This window comes from Scardinius erythrophthalmus (assembly GCF_964197995.2).
Source record: "Scardinius erythrophthalmus genome assembly, chromosome: 16".
NCBI lineage: Eukaryota > Metazoa > Chordata > Actinopteri > Cypriniformes > Leuciscidae > Scardinius > Scardinius erythrophthalmus.
The window spans coordinates 21,111,997-21,125,401 of NC_138236.1; the positions used below are offsets into that span (position 1 = coordinate 21,111,997).

General features: G+C 37.1%; 1 protein-coding gene across 1 annotated transcript; it reads left to right on the forward strand.

The window, feature by feature from the left end:
* Positions 1–236: 236 nt before the first annotated feature.
* LOC308704077 (cell adhesion molecule CEACAM6-like) lies at positions 237–13,134 on the forward strand. Its single transcript, XM_081388152.1, has 9 exons — positions 237–310; positions 669–989; positions 4,696–4,971; positions 5,079–5,345; positions 8,448–8,559; positions 11,358–11,392; positions 11,583–11,605; positions 12,051–12,197; positions 12,393–13,134. Exons 1-9 carry the CDS (start codon positions 259–261, stop codon positions 12,417–12,419), a joined length of 1,260 nt encoding a protein of 419 aa, XP_081244278.1. The 5' UTR covers positions 237–258; the 3' UTR covers positions 12,420–13,134.
* Positions 13,135–13,405: the final 271 nt, after the last annotated feature.

Here is a 13,405-nt window from a genome sequence, read left to right on the forward strand (position 1 = left end):
AATATTAGCCTACCACACACAATGTGGAAAGACTGAATCAGTAAAACTAAAACATGTGAGTTGAATAAAGCTGGCTAAGTGTTTGGAGAGATCCATGATCAAATCTATGAGTATCCATAACACGATACAGCGTTAATATAAAGCGCTAGGTGGCGCAGTGATATCGCTGCACTCTAACTGCATTTATCATTAACTGAAAACTAATGTAAATAGTTCAGATGTTTTGAGCTGCAGTTTCTGACAGATGAGAGCTCGATCATGATGGTTTCTCATCGTTTATACTGGACGCTGTGGCTGTTGTCGAGTTTAAGTGAGACTTTTAAGAAATTATTTATGCTGTTTTATGCTCTTTTAGAAATTAATTATGCAAATTATGCTGTGTGTTGAATTTCTGTATAAAATAACGACACTGGTGAGAGCTCTATCATGATGGTTTCTCATCGTTTACATTAGACGCTGTTGCTGTCTTCGTGCTTTAGTGAGACTTTTTAGAAATTAATTATGCTGTTTTATGCTCTTAGAAATTAATTTTTTTAAAATTGCAAATTATGCTGTGTGTAGAATTTCTGTATAAAATAACGACACTGATTGTTGTTAATTATTTAACTGCAGAAACGTGCAAGTCTGCCTTTTAGTGAAATGTTTTTGTTTTTTTTTTTTTTTCTTAGGACAATATTTCGGTCAAGAACTGCATTTTCCTGAGCCGGCTAATGGAGCAGTGGGAGAAAGCGTGGTGCTCGCCCCTGATAACCCACCCTCTACATCGATTGATATAACTCACTGGTCTTTTGCTTCAATTACTATAATTAGAATATCGTCTGGTGTAACTACAGTAAACCCCGCATATGTAGGCAGAGTTAGTTTGGACAACAACACACTCGCTCTGGAGCTGCAGAATCTGAGACTGAATGATTCTGGAATATACAGACTCAGTGCAACAACTAGTGCTTTCGAGACACTTACAGGAGAAACTTCACTACAAGTGTTCGGTGAGTGTGTTGCTAAAACTTGGTTCAGCGTTTGATCATAAATTAGACTTAGCCTATATATGCCTAAAATATTATGATAAGGAAATGGTTAAATAGGTGTTTAAATATTTTAAAAGAAACATTTAATAAACAGTAAGCCATGGATGTTTGAAATGGCATTGGAACAATTTAAGTGGCTAACAAAAATACTAATGAGGATTTTATAAGTAATAGTTAGGCTATATATTAATTAAATAATAATTATAGGCTATTTTAGATATGCACATGCCTGCTTTTATTCGCAGTGAACTGGATGCTAATAGTGTTTGGCCACATCACTTGAAGTTTTTAAGCCCAATTTGCACCCCCTAGCTATCATGATGATTCAAGGCTTGAAATCCTCAATTTTAGAGGGTATGCATTGACGTCACTTTTACGCCGGAACACGCCGCCTCAGCAGGACTGAGTGGCAGAGCTGCAGTGTGACTGATTTAAATGGGGAAACTGCGAAAACGCGAGTAAAACGAGGGATTTTATTAGTTTAAACCGGTTGGACTCGATATAGTGTTCCTTACAACTTACCAAAGATCCAGTGAACTATGGATATTGATATGCAACCAGGAATCGTATTTCCTGACATGTGTGCCTGATTTCGACACAAAATACAAAATAGCCTACATAAAGCAAATTTGACTGTGAACACTAATATAAATACAATAGCCTATGGGTAGGTATAAATCTGGGTGATCACTCATATCAATGTCGTCCAGCCCTAAAACTTGTATATTTTTTGTCAGTGTTTATTTAAAAACATCCAATTATCCATAATATAAGATGGTAAATATTTAATTGATGAGTTGTCAATACAATACAATATATAGGGTATGATTTTTTTACCCCAAAATTCAGCATAATACAGACATAAAATGATGACTGCAAATCCACCCTTCGCTGCCTATAGAGTCCAGGGGCCTCATGTATCAATCTTGCGTACACACAAAAACTTTGCGTATGCCAGCTTTCACGCTCACGGTCGGATGTACTAACAGTGAAATTAAGGCGAGAATGTGCGTTCCTCCACGCCAATTTCATGTCTGGCGTACATTTCTCATTGTTTTTGTCCGTTGGCGACTCAGGCAATGAAGTGAAGTTGCAAACATTACACAACGAATTGTTCTACAAATCTATCGCACCACCAACCGTGGGAAGCATTGCTATTAATTTGCAATTTATAAAATAATTGACATATATTGTCACACGAGCCTTATGGGAATATTCTATCAATTATGCAATTAAGTAAGAACATATAAAAGCATATGCAAATTGATACAACCCTTAGTCTATAAATAAAATAAAATATAAAATAATATCAAATATAATATAATATAATATTAATACAAATATTAATTAATATATATGAAGAGTTCAGATGCAAAAGCCTCTAAGTGCCATCTGAAATTTTCTTCTAGAATGATCATTTTTATAAAGCTTGTATATTTAAGTTAAGTAATTTCACTTAAATGACAATTAATAGGTAATTTGCATTGCCATTTAAGTGAAATTATTTAACTTTATACAAGCTTGATAAAAATTTTCATTATAGAAGAAAATTTCAGATGGCACTTAGGCTTTTGCTGAACTCTTCATATATATATATATATATATATATATATATATATATATATATAATTGATAATTGATAATAATTGATGGCATCAGCCAAACTCTCCCGCTTTTTTCTTTTTGTTATTAATGTCCCCTTTTGTTATTAGAGGACAAAGTTCCAAATAATTTTTTTTTCTCGTTTCTACCTTCGATAGTAACACCTCCAATTCACTTTCTGTAAAGTTTCATTTCTTGCCACTTGCTTTAGCCATTTTCTTACTGCTTTCTTTTGCCAAAGTGGACTCATTACCATATTTAAATTGACTTAATTAAGGGAGGAGACTGGGTGGGACGTTGTGCTCGTACATGTGCGCTCAATTTTACGTTAATTGGGATGTACAAAGAGAATATGCGTGGGATCCTTCGTACGCAGAGATTCATACATCTGTTTTTGTTTTGTTTTGTTTTTTTGTGTGCGTACGCACATTTACAGCTTTGTCCGTAGCCTACGCAATGTTTTAGTATGAATTCAACGCAAGTCTTTTTACATGAGGCCCCTACTGTTTCAATGAATTGCAGGCAGCGATGCATTTTCTTTTTGCTAGTTTTCGGCAGTCTTTAAAAATATACCCCACATTTTTGTCAAATATATTTATACTTTCAATCTCAAAGGTCTTTCCCGTTTTAGATGTGCTTTGTGTGTTTTTCGTGGAATTCACGCTGAAAACCAATCCTGCCGTTTATTCTTTCTGCCACTCAGTGGGTGTAACCACAGGCACTCTGATCGACGGTGATGTCATCATTGCGCATATCCAAACTTCGCAGCCACAAAAATGCCATGAAAGTGGAGTATTGAGAAAGAAGATCACCCATATTCACGCCAGGAGAACCAGCTGACAACATCGATTGTCCTCCATTTGTTTTTCTTCTCAATTTGATCTGATCTCGCGAGTCTCCGTGAGATCTCGCCTCACTGTGGAAATGTTACTACAATCGACAATCCGGACGAATTTTCTAGTGTGCGCATTAGGAGGATTATAATGCTACAAATCGTTGAAACTGCCCACAGTTTTAAAATTGTTTAATATTCGAAAATCGTAATGTCCCAGGCCTAAGTCAGTAAACCAGACATGCAGCGATGAGTGTTTTCCCCCCAAATTATAAAGTTCCCTTGTTCCACTTAATATTAAATGCCTTTAACTAATATGTAGCCTACTAGCATTTAAATTAATAATTTGATACAAACCACTTAGTCTGTACATTCATGTTTTTTTTTTTCCTTGTACATAGGCTATATATTTATAAAATACCTGCATGCAATTACAGCTGTAATTAATTTTTGTAATTACATGAAGACTTCAGATGCAAAAGCCTCTTAGAGGCTTTTGCATCTGAAGTCTTCACATCTATAATTAAATTGCCGGCCCTTCCCTTACACCTTACCCTGTCCTGAAACCTAACCAGACCACCAAACCTGTCCCCAACTTTATCTATATCCCACCTCAATAGCAGGAAAAGTGTTTTGCAATACATAAACACATGAGATCTAACAATGATTTTTATGCAAGTACATAGTAGTTAAAGACACATAAGGTGTCATATATGAGATGTGAAAAACTTATTGACAAAAGAGAAACACAGAAAAATTTACATTCAGCATACAGAATTCAATGGTTAATATAAACAAACATTTAAAGACTAAACAACTGTTAACATTACTAAGCAAGTAAAAGTGACTAAATAAAACAAAAGCAAGCTGTAAATAATTATGGCGATTCTACATTACAGTAGATGCTGCCACGTCACAGTTATTTGCAGTCATAAACAAGAAGTATTCAGACTTCATAATAATAGGTAGGAGTGAACTTTTAACTAAATTGTAATAATCATTTCCAAAGATTCTACATGCAGGGATGTCGGTGTAGTGCATGGGATGGAACATTATGCCTGTTTGTTATGCAACTGACTAATATTCATAGGAACCAGTAATTTGTGAAAATATGCACACTGCAAAAGCACAAACTCTTTTGCTATTTTTACAAATGTTCAGTGGGCCCTAAATGTGAAAGACTAATTTTAGATCGAGTGTACTTTATTTGTTCTTTCTCTCTCATTTACACAGAAAAAATATCTAATGTCAGGCTTATTGGTCCAGAAGAATCATTAATAGAGGGCGACTCATCTGCTAACATCACCTCTGAGGGAACTGGCAGCGTCACCTCTGTGGAGTGGATGAAAGATAACAGTCCTCTGTCTCCTAGCAACCGCATCTTCTTCTCACCTGATAACAGATCAGTGTCCATCAGTCCAGTGCAGAAATCAGACATTGGGGAATATCAGTGTACTTATAGAAACCCTGTAAGCAATGAGATGGCGAAACACAGCCTGATCATCAACTGTGAGTGTTAAACATTAAGATGACTTGAGCTCAAACCTGATGAAATATAGACATACTTCAGTGCTCAGTTTGTCCCTCTGACAGTGAGTCTCTTGTGTTTGTTCTAGATGGACCAGAAGATGTTTCTATTAAAGGTCTGAATGAGGTGAATTTAGGGGTTCGAGTGTCTCTGTCTTGCTCTGCAAATTCTGAACCTTCTGCCTCATTCATCTGGAGGTTTAATGAAACAGACACCAATGTGACCACACACACTTTCACCATAGAGAAGACTGACTTAACACACAGTGGAGATTACAACTGCACTGCCTGGAATAGTGTCACGAAGAGAAGCGCCTCACAGAGACATGCTTTACTAGTTAAAGCAGCACCAGCAGGTAACTTTTCAACCTTCATATATTTCCAAGACTCTTGTGATGGTACATCGACTTACAATAGGTTGAATGACATGTCTGCCATAGCCTAACGGGGTCTGTCGTTTTAATCGTACTTTTAAACTTCGGGGTTCGGGTAGTAACACCCGCGCACAAAAAGAACTACAAAATTCGACTGCTATACGGCATAGGCTACCACACTTCCCCCAGCACGTCCTCACATGCTGATGGACTTGTAAGTATATTGCTTATATTGTATATCACTCGGACAAGCTTTCACTCGTTGGTGTGAGCTAAAAAGCACCTGGCGTTCTTGTTGATGGATTAGTAACTTAGATCTTCGGAGGCTAGCTCGATGTTCGATGTCCGACGATTTGAAACGCGTTGTGTTTATTCCCCAATCGAACTCGTGTAACTGTCTGTCACACGTTTTACCGTCCACAGCATTACTTGATAGACAAAAATAGGACAAGAATGAGCATCAAACAGAAACAATCAGCTTACGGAATGTTCGAGGCGCACATACAATACAGACTGCGACAGTTAAACAGGGCGCGCGGTCGCGCGCAGCTCTTAAAGGGGCCACACCTTATTTCCACTCGTTACAGCTTCTATCCGACTGAACAGGGACCGGTATACAGGGGGGAGTATGGAGCGAATTCTGTGCCATAATTTAACAAACAAATCCAGCATTTTGCAAACAAACTCAATCTACTTCGCAAAGGAAAACTCGACTCGCAAACAAACTCGATCCGCTTTGCAAAGGAAATCTCGACTCGCAAACAAACAGAAAGCAATGTGCAAGCACAAAGGTCACAAATGCGCCCAGGCAGATTTTCTCACAAATGCGCCCAGGCAGATTTTCTCACAAATGCGCCCAGGCAGATTTTCTCACAAATGCGTCCAGGCAGATTTTCTCACAAATGCGTCCAGGCAGATTTTCTCACAAATGCAGTTGAGCAACTTCCTCTTCTGAAACAGTAGATGGCGCTAAACTATAGGCTAATTTAGCTTTAGTCTCCCGGGAGAAGCACTGATTTGAAACTTGCCTTTGCCTACAGCTGAGGAAAATGACCGGTGAACGGGTGTGTTTCTGTCTTATTTGATCTATAATTAACCTTTTTGAGGTTTTCTCTTGCCAAACGTTTATTGCATATCTAGACAGAAATCCACATTAGCACTTAGTAGCACTTCACTCTCTCTAGAATCGGGGAATCTGGAAGCTGAAAGCTCTGCCATCTTGTTGCTTTTTGTCATTTTTTTCTGCATCGGACTCATGCGAAATTACTAAATTAGTGATTATGTCTACACTGAACAAATCTATTTCTTTCGTTCTCCATAAATGAATGAGAACATTTAATTTAATTGAGAGGCAGGTTTCATTTGTGTGTCCAAAATAATAATTTGGGCACTGCATAGGCACAGGCAAGATAAGAAACAATTGTATATTGTTTTTTTTTTTTGTTGTTTTTTTCATTAATTATTTTATTACATTAACTGTTAAGCTGACTGAATTCCAACTAAATAAAATAAATAAGTGGGAGCCTCCTTTCAATTAAATTAAAGGTTCTCATTAATTTATGGAGAACGAAAGAAATAGATACAAGTGTAGACATAATCACTAATTTAGTCCGATGCAGAAAAAAATGACAAAAAGCAACAAGATGGCAGAGCTTTCAGCTTCCAGATTCCCCGATCCTAGAGAGAGTGAAGTGCTACTAAGTGCTAATGTGGATTTCTGTCTAGATATGCAATAAACGTTTGGCAAGAGAAAACCTCAAAAAGGTTAATTATAGATCAAATAAGACAGAAACACACCCGTTCACCGGTCATTTTCCTCAGCTGTAGGCAAAGGCAAGTTTCAAATCAGTGCTTCTCCCGGGAGACTAGCGCTAAATTAGCCTATAGTTTAGCGCCATCTACTGTTTTAGAAGAGGAAGTTGCTCAACTGCATTTGTGAGAAAATCTGCCTGGATGCATTTGTGAGAAAATCTGCCTGGGCGCATTTGTGAGAAAATCTGCCTGGGCGCATTTGTGAGAAAATCTGCCTGGGCGCATTTGTGAGAAAATCTGCCTGCACGCATTTGTGAGAAAATCTGCCTGGGCGCATTTGTGAGAAAATCTGCCTGCACGCATTTGTGACCTTTGTGCTTGCACATTGCTTTCTGTTTGTTTGCGAGTCGAGATTTCCTTTGCAAAGCGGATCGAGTTTGTTTGCGAGTCGAGTTTTCCTTTGCGAAGTAGATTGAGTTTGTTTGCAAAATGCTGGATTTGTTTGTTAAATTATGGCACATAATTCGCTCCATAGGGGAGGGTATCAGGCCATGATTGAAGAGACTGCTCTGCGTGAGTGGTATTTACGACAGTAACGTTAAAGTCCGCGTGAACAGGAAGTTGCAAACGACTTTTCTCCAGTGTTGTGACGTATTTCCCAGTGAAACGGAATATTGAGCAGAGAGCAGGGTTTTACTCTAGCGCTCCTCCTCTCCATCTCTGCTCATAACAGACTAACGGTTTGAGGGGAGTGGTTAAGCGTTTCCCAACCCAAGTCCTCAAACATACAGGGAAGGTCCTCCAAAGCAGTGGGGAGGGGCATTTTCAGATTTTGATTAAAGATTACGAAGCCAAAAATTTTTTTTGTGTGGATTGACTTGCATGGATGAATTGTTCACCACGAAACGATCAATTTAGGCAAATAAAGTAAATAAGGTCAATTTTCACAGCGACTCTAGGGGTCGTTGTTTGTCCAAAACGGAATTCCTACCTAGTGTGGCTTTAAAGTTAAAAAGATAAAACAAACCTAAAATGTTTTCACTTTTTGATAACCAATGCTTTGATCTTAATTTTAAAGTATGTAATATTGTCAAAAATGTATGTTTAAAAAAATAGTAATCGGTACTTTTATGACGTTTTGTATTGCTTTAGATTACTTTGGATACAATTATTTGCATAAAAGTCTGCTGCATGAAATAAATAAAATACTGTACACCCATTAGAAAGACATTAGACAGGACATTTCATATACATATTACAATTTTGGTACAGGTGCATTACAGTAAGTATTGTGTTCAGTAGATTATCTGTTGTTTTTCTTTATCTTTGTAGATGGTGGTGACGAACTGACAACAGGAGCGATAGTTGGGATTGTCATTGGTGTTTTAGTGGCAGTTGCAGGCATTTGTGGTCTTATTTTCTACTTAATAAAAACCAAGAAAATGTGAGTAAAACGATCTGTTTCTGAATGATGCGAAATTACATTTACTTTCCCTAAAATATGTCAATTTCCGGTTGTACAGGGGTGCTAGTGGGTGCTTAGTGCCCTCAATCAAACATAAGAGCACCCTCAGTTGAAACTATTGTAGTAGCATATTGGCAAAACAGATTTGGCCGCCTGTATTCGGTACCTACTGATACGGGCATGCTTTCAAATGCTGCCGTTCTATATGGTTCTATATGTGTGTTTGTGTTAATGCGATCTTGTTGCTCAACTAACCATACCAGCATATTACAAGTAGCAGGAAAGCAATGCCCAATGCACAATAAATAACACATAACATCACAAATGTCATTCCCTCTTGAGTGACTGAGAAGAGAAGTTTAAAGCTTTAAGGCTTCTGTACGTTGTCCGCCTAAAATGACTTCAGATATTTCAAATGGTTGCATCCTTGTCCTCGATATCAAGAACACAGCCAGGTACTTTAATGTGTTATTTGTAGTTCATTAACACGGCAACAGCGTTTTGGGGTCCTGAAAACACGAACTTGGGTTTCAAAGTGTAATTTATTTTTAACTATACTACCATTATCATCTCTGCGTAAACTACAAAAATGTGAATTTGTGAAAATTATGACGTCATGCACATGCATATAACACCAGGTGCGTAGTGTTACAAAGTGACATCGCCAAATACTGGCCTGGCAGCACAATACAGCGTTTAAATCGTTTATTGGCAGACCCATGTGAACAGAGGAAAAATAAAAATGTATATAATTATATAAACAATTTATTATTATAACTATTATTTTCAAAGAGTTCAACAGGTAAAAAGTAAAGGAAGTGTGCTCCAATAGCTTTTGCTGTGGTAATGAAATTGATACTGAGAATCCTGTAATTGTACTGGTATAGTTACCGACTATTGAATTTTGGTTTTGGTTTTGTGACTAGTGTTGTTAATAATAAAATACTAATTTGTTATACGAAGTCAGTAACACATGCCCTCCTAATATTTTTAAATGATGTTGCATAATTATTTATAAAAGTACTGACTTGTAAACTTGTAAATCTCCCACTGAACATCACTATTTTTGTTATGGAGGTACTTAGGAGCTGTTTCTTACATATTACATGAGTGTAAGCCCGTCTATCGGTCCAAAAAGGGGATTGCGGTAGGACGGGTGAAGGTTTTTGCACGTTAGGCTACTGTCTTTCCTTTTACGCAACACAACAAGAAAAAAGTGAGCGAATGTTTGATTATTCTTTTTAACTCTTAAATTAGCTTATATTTTACCCATTCAAATTAAACTACCGTCCTTCGGATGAGACGTTAAACCGAGGTCCTGACTCTCTGTGGTCATTAAAAATCCCAGGATGTCTTTCGAAAGAGTAGGGGTGTAACCCCGGCATCCTGGCCAAATTTGCCCAGTGGCCTCTGTCCATCATGGCCTCCTAATCCTCCCCATATATACTGATTGGCTTCATCACTGTCTCCTCTCCACCAGTAAGCTGGTGTGTGGTGGGCGTTCTGGCGCAATATGGCTGCCGTCGCATTATCCAGGTGGATGCTGCACATTGGTGGTGGTTGAGGAGATTCCCCCCTTCTATGTAAAGCGCTTTGAGTGTCGAGAAAAGCGCTATATAAATGTAATGAATTATTATTATTATTATTATTATTATTATGTCGCTCAGAGGTCTTCTGTTTAACGCGGGTCTCGCGTTCACAAGACCATCAGTTTTGGTCACCAAAGAGAGGTAATTGCTATATACCTGAGATCAGTCACATTCACGCTTACACAATCAAAGATACTTTGGTATAGCCCCCATGGAATTGCATACACTTGAATTTAACTTAACTTTTACTTCAGTAGAGGTATGGCCACTATTACAGATATAAGCCGACCAACATTACTTCTCTTATAATAGCTTTGGATTGGCCATGCCGTGATTACCCACGTACACTTGTCTAAAGTAACATTAAATTAAAGGGTAACTCTTGCCAAAATTGAACCTAGGGTCTAAAGAGTCAAACTTTTGTGTAAAAGCATAATTAGAATGGAAATGCCACTTTTAAGATTGACCGTATTTTCGTTCTAGGTCAAAATGCCTTTTGAATGAGAGTGCATGGGGCACTTCTATGATGGCATCAAAATCGCTATTTTTAAAACCCTAAGAAGGCTCGACACAACATAAAACTGTGCTCGAAGTATCACCAGGGGCTCTACATGTGAACTTGAGCATTGACTACATTGTTTGTGTAGACAAAGTTTACTAAAAATAAATGTTTTGTACGACTCACTTTATCGGTTAGTGTTTCCGGTGGCTGGAATTTTGTCAGTCAAAAGTAGTCGATCTCCGAATGCAATGTGAATGTAACATGAGAAGAGTAAAGATGGAAAGCTCCTAAAGCTTGTGTCCATATAAATTCTCGGATAATTTTTTATCTAAGTTATCATCATCTTTTCATTGAAATTACAAGTTCATGAAATTTCCTCATATGGAGTCAGTTCATTACGTTGCATTCGGAGATCGACTGCTTTTGACTAATTATTAATTAATTTCCTTTGTTCTCTCAGAGAGTTGCCCTCTCTTCCAGTTTTTCCAGTCTTACATGAGCACTTTAGAGCACCCACACTAATTTCAGAAGCACCCTCTGTGATTTAATTCTGAAACCGGGCCTGTATTTATCTGATAATAAAATGATTTCAGCAAAACAACTGTAATAAGCTGCTTATTTGTGAGACAAAAATGTAGTCAAGATTAACAACTAGTTGTAACAATGTATTTGTCTTTACACTACAGCCCAAGCCTTCACAAAAATGGACGGCCAAGTGGAGGTGTGTTTGTTATTTATTCATAATTTCAAAACAATTAAGTTCTGATTAAAGCAACACTACTAACATCACCAATTATAGCAAGATTGACCATGACCATGACCAGATTTCAGATGATCTATTCATATTACAGATGATTCAGAACATATTTCTTTCAGTATCAAACTTATTGAATGTTTCTTTCTTTAAGCAGCAGCACAAAGCAGACAAGAGCCTGTGAGTGACTTTCAGTTTTTCTCATCACAACCATTTTTACCTTTTATTCTCTAAAACTGTAAAAATCCGATGTGAAATGACACATTGCAAACACTTAAAGGTGTTTTTCAGTGGTAGTAACTTATTCAGTTGTTCTGCCTCTTCTGTCTCTTGACTCTTTTATCTCATAGAGGTAATTAAAGAGTTTATGGCTTTTATAGCAGGAGGGATGTGTGTATTTTTACTGTCAGTTCAAAAGGACTTTAAGCTTTCAGAAATTACTGTGGCAGTGAGCTATGGAAATTTGCATTTATTCAGTCATTTTGATTATCATGATAATTATCACTGTTTAATAGTGACACTTCTTTTTCCCCATTTAAATTTCAGCATCAAGAAAAAAAATTATCTGATTTTTACCTAAATTTATATCATCGTGTATGACACTATTTGTATTTACTATTTGTAGGAATTGAACTATGCAGACATCAGCCATTTTCAGAGGGCTGGTGGAGAGAGAGTGGTTCTGGGGAATAATAGTGAGCCTAGTACAGAGTATGCAGAGGTAAAATCTGGAGCCAAGTCAAAGGCTCCTCCACCTCCCTATGGAAGTCAGGTGAGCAGTTTCGTATAGTAAATGTAAATCTAATCCCATTGTAGAACACCATATGTGTACTTTAGCTGCAATAAAACTGTAATGCATCATAAAACAAGTGCTATTTATTCTGTCCTGCAACCATGCTGTAAAACAATAAGGAAGTCATTCGGTTGCTTTCTTTTATCATTATGCTTGTGTAACGTCTCCCTTCAGGTATCAAACCATCCTTTGCGCAGGTGAGGGAGTGAAGACACTGAAATCTACTGCACTGAGTTTTCCACATATTGCACATTTACCACATTTTGTTTTACTTCTTTAATTTAGCTTTATTTTGCTGAATGTTGTTGTGTAAGTGAAATGTAACATTTTTAGTTTTGAATGCAAGATGGCCTGTCAGGCTGAGAAATTGTTCTATTTTCATAATTATGATAGGGAAGACAGGGGAGGGAGGTAACACTTTTTGCTTTAACATTTGTTGGTCAGGGCTATTTATCTTAAATTTTAATGCAATGTTCCCAGATTTATCTGATAAAAATTGATGTTGTTTCGAAATATACAGCTTGTTTTGAAATCTCTCTATTGTGAAAAATAATGTCACATACAAAATGACATTACAACATACCATCTACAGGAGTGAGCTGTAACAGTATACGTGGGGTGCAACTTTATAGTGAAAGCATGGATATCTGTTTAAATTTTGCACATGCATTTATATATTTTCATTGAAATGAAATGAAATGAAATGAAATGAAATAAATGACTGAACAAAAACATAAAACATGGGCTTTCACAATTGTCAAATATCAGCTTATACGATGTCCTATTTTGTTACAACCCTTCCCAGCTCAGAGATGACAGTTCCAGTTAAACAAGAAGCTGCGGATTCAGATGCAACATGTTCTGTCTATTAACATACATAAATCTAATCGCAAATAAAAATTTGAAGTCAAGTGTTTTATTTTGTGTGTATCAAGTGTTGAAGTCAAGTCAATTTTTCTATCTCAAATTTATCTTTACATTTTTACACAGAGACTTACAACTTACTGTCACCTCAGGATGGTGGACATGTATGATTTCATCCCTGTACGGAATTTGGTTAAACTGACCGTATTACAACTCGGCCCTTGTTACAGCATGCCTTTATAGCATATATAGCATATGACTGAACATCAAATATCCACTGTTTGTGTCATATGCACCTCCAGTGCCTTTTAATTATAAACTGT